This window comes from Haliotis cracherodii, unplaced genomic scaffold, assembly GCF_022045235.1.
Source record: "Haliotis cracherodii isolate W230 unplaced genomic scaffold, xgHalCrac1.p SCAF_1, whole genome shotgun sequence".
NCBI lineage: Eukaryota > Metazoa > Mollusca > Gastropoda > Lepetellida > Haliotidae > Haliotis > Haliotis cracherodii.
This window is the reverse complement of record NW_027266264.1, coordinates 68,665,990-68,668,669: the sequence shown is the minus strand read 5'-3', so window position 1 is coordinate 68,668,669 and position 2,680 is coordinate 68,665,990. Positions and strand designations below refer to the sequence as shown.

The 2,680-nt window shown below is 48.3% G+C and overlaps 1 protein-coding gene across 1 annotated transcript; it reads left to right on the top strand.

Moving 5' to 3' along the window:
- Nucleotides 1–521: 521 nt before the first annotated feature.
- LOC139457200 (protein TsetseEP-like) lies at nucleotides 522–2,053 on the top strand. Its single transcript, XM_071238621.1, has 2 exons — nucleotides 522–580; nucleotides 1,549–2,053. Exons 1-2 carry the CDS (start codon nucleotides 522–524, stop codon nucleotides 2,051–2,053), a joined length of 564 nt encoding a protein of 187 aa, XP_071094722.1.
- The last annotated feature ends 627 nt before the right edge of the window (nucleotides 2,054–2,680 follow it).

The following is a 2,680-nucleotide window of genomic DNA, read 5'->3' as shown; positions in this document are numbered from 1 at the left end:
GTGAGTGCGTGCGTGCCTGCGTGCGCGTGTGTGTGTACACTAGATCCTCGATTCACAATCACTGGATTGCCTGGCCATGACCATCGTGGTCAGCCAAATGGACACTGAAATTTTTGGCATCGCATCACATTGTCTTGTAACGGCTTAATATCGAACTGGAGCGGTAGGGTAGCCGAAGGTCGGGGTTAAATTCCCCACATGGGTACAATGGCTCATGGCTGGTGTCCCTCGCCGTGATATTGCAAGAATAGTGTTAAAAGCGGCGTAATACCATACTCACTCACGCACGCACGCACCAATTCCCTCCTCACACAGTAATTACTTTCGATGAAATAATCTTATCACGAAGAAGATTCCAAGAGCTTCACATCTTGCATGGCGAGGAGAATATTACCCACGTGGCTACCCTCAGTACGCATGTACATTTTAGTAATATTTACCATTGATTGTATACTGGGACCAGTAAAAAATATTGTAGGTCACCGGAGGTGAAATCCCTCTTCAGCATCAAGGGTGCGACCATGAAGTCCTGCTTTACGACGCTACGTCGACCAGCTGGAATGCCAATGATCCTCGAGAGGTTTTCCTTTGGTGAGGCATGATATGATAGAAAGTGCAGACTGCTGTCTGGCATTCGGATATTCGCGCTGAGCGTTCCTGCACTTCAAGCGTTCGTGAATGGAGGGAATTGAGAAACACGTGTTTTACTGGATAAGACACTACATGTCTTAACATTCGTAAAGAGATGTAAGTGTTTGTTGAACTTTGTTCGTCTATAAGAAAAGTATGAGACGATGATTTCTTAAACCCGATGAAAGTACTTGTCGAGTCATTTAAGGTGCTGCGATGTTCTGTTAGAGACAGGATATTTATTTCGATCAATGGATTACAACATGACATTTTATCATCTTTTTCTATCGAATAATGTAATTTGGGGGGAAAAACCTCAGAACATTATTTCTGGAATAAAATAGTTGCTCCTTATAATGTGTTACCTGCTGTCCCCAAACACCCCCCCCCCCCCCTTCCCTCACACACACACCCACCCTCACCCTCACACCCCATCCCCACAAGCCCAGCCTCTCACCCCCACCCTTACCCCCGCCTCCACACCCCACCCACACACAGGTAGCAGGTGAGCTATAGTATCACATTGAATGTACGTGTAATAGGTTAGCTATGGTATCACTCTGAATCTAACATGTAGCGGGTGAGCTATAGTATCACATTGAATGTGCATGTGAAAGGTGAGATTTGTCTTTATACTGTGTCATATTTTGCTGCCCCACCACCACCCAACCACACACACACACACACACACACGCACGCACGCACGCACGCACGCACGCACGCACGCACACACACACACACACACACACGCTCGCGAACACACGCATTCCTCATGATGTAACATTTGCTTTAAGCACACCTACCAATACATGTTACATTTTTTTATGACACCTCCTCTCTATTAATTAATGACCACTCCCTACATAATATCCAAATTCTTTACAAAAAAAACCATCCCCACTGTCCTTTTTCATGAAGCCACTTAATCCCCCACCCCAACCCCAACCCCTACCCCAACCCCTACCCCAACCCCAACCCCTACCCCTACCCCTACCCCAACCTCTACCCCAACCCCAACCCCTACCCCAACCCCTACCCCAACCCCTACCCCTACCCCAACCCCTACCCCAACCCTTACCCCTACCCCAACCCCTACCCCAACCCCTACCCCTACCCCCACCCCAACCCCTACCCCTACCCCCACCCCAACCCTTACCCCTACCCCTACCCCTACCCCTACCCCAACCCCAACCCCTACCCCTACCCCAACCCCTACCCCTACCCCCACCCCAACCCTTACCCCTACCCCAACCCTTACCCCTACCCCAACCCTTACCCCTACCCCAACCCCTACCCCAACCCCAACCCCTACCCCTACCCCTACCCCAACCCCTACCCCTACCCCCACCCCAACCCTTACCCCTACCCCTACCCCTACCCCTACCCCTACCCCAACCCCAACCCCAACCCTTATAATATATGACCAGTACAAAAGTTTCAATCATCGTTTCATGCATGTGTAATGCATTGAAAGTCAAACTACAATGTATAATGGTCCGGCGCCTGGTAACAGCCCCTTTAAATTACACGGACTCAGTTTACGAGGTGTAGATCGGCGAGATACCATTACATGTATTACTTTCCTGATAACTTGTCGAGAAAGTAATCCGAGGTCCGGCCTGAAGCGACACGAGGCAGACACCGACTGTGTGGTCTAATGTACTGCACAGTTGGGAATTCGCTTGCTGGGCGCTGGAAAGCTCGGATTTGTCCAGCAGCTTGGATCGCGATGCTTATATATACGAACCGGTCGAGAGGAGACACAGTTCTCGAAACGTAAATACGGCTATCGACAACAACTGACCTCATTCAATCAACGATATTTACTCGAGGCGCCAAAAGTTAAATAAAAAAGGTGGATGTATTTCTACGTGTTTTATTAACAATAAAAGGTTTGAAATTACAAAGTACTTACGAAAGAAAATCAAGGATATGCTACTGGACTACATCCTCTTAAGAGCCCTGAAGCAATGAATTCTCAACACAAATAGACCCCGTACCTATACATTAAGGTGTACAGAGTTTGCAATTCCAACGCATAACATTAAGT

Excerpts from the sequence above, each read along its gene's own strand:
- LOC139457200 (XM_071238621.1), top strand. The coding sequence starts at position 522 with ATGAAGTCCTGCTTTACGACGCTACGTCGACCAGCTGGAATGCCAATG. Across the intron at positions 581-1,548 it reads ATGCCAATGATCCTCGAGAG|CCACTTAATCCCCCACCCCA; the intron begins GTTTTCCTTTGG and ends TTTTTCATGAAG.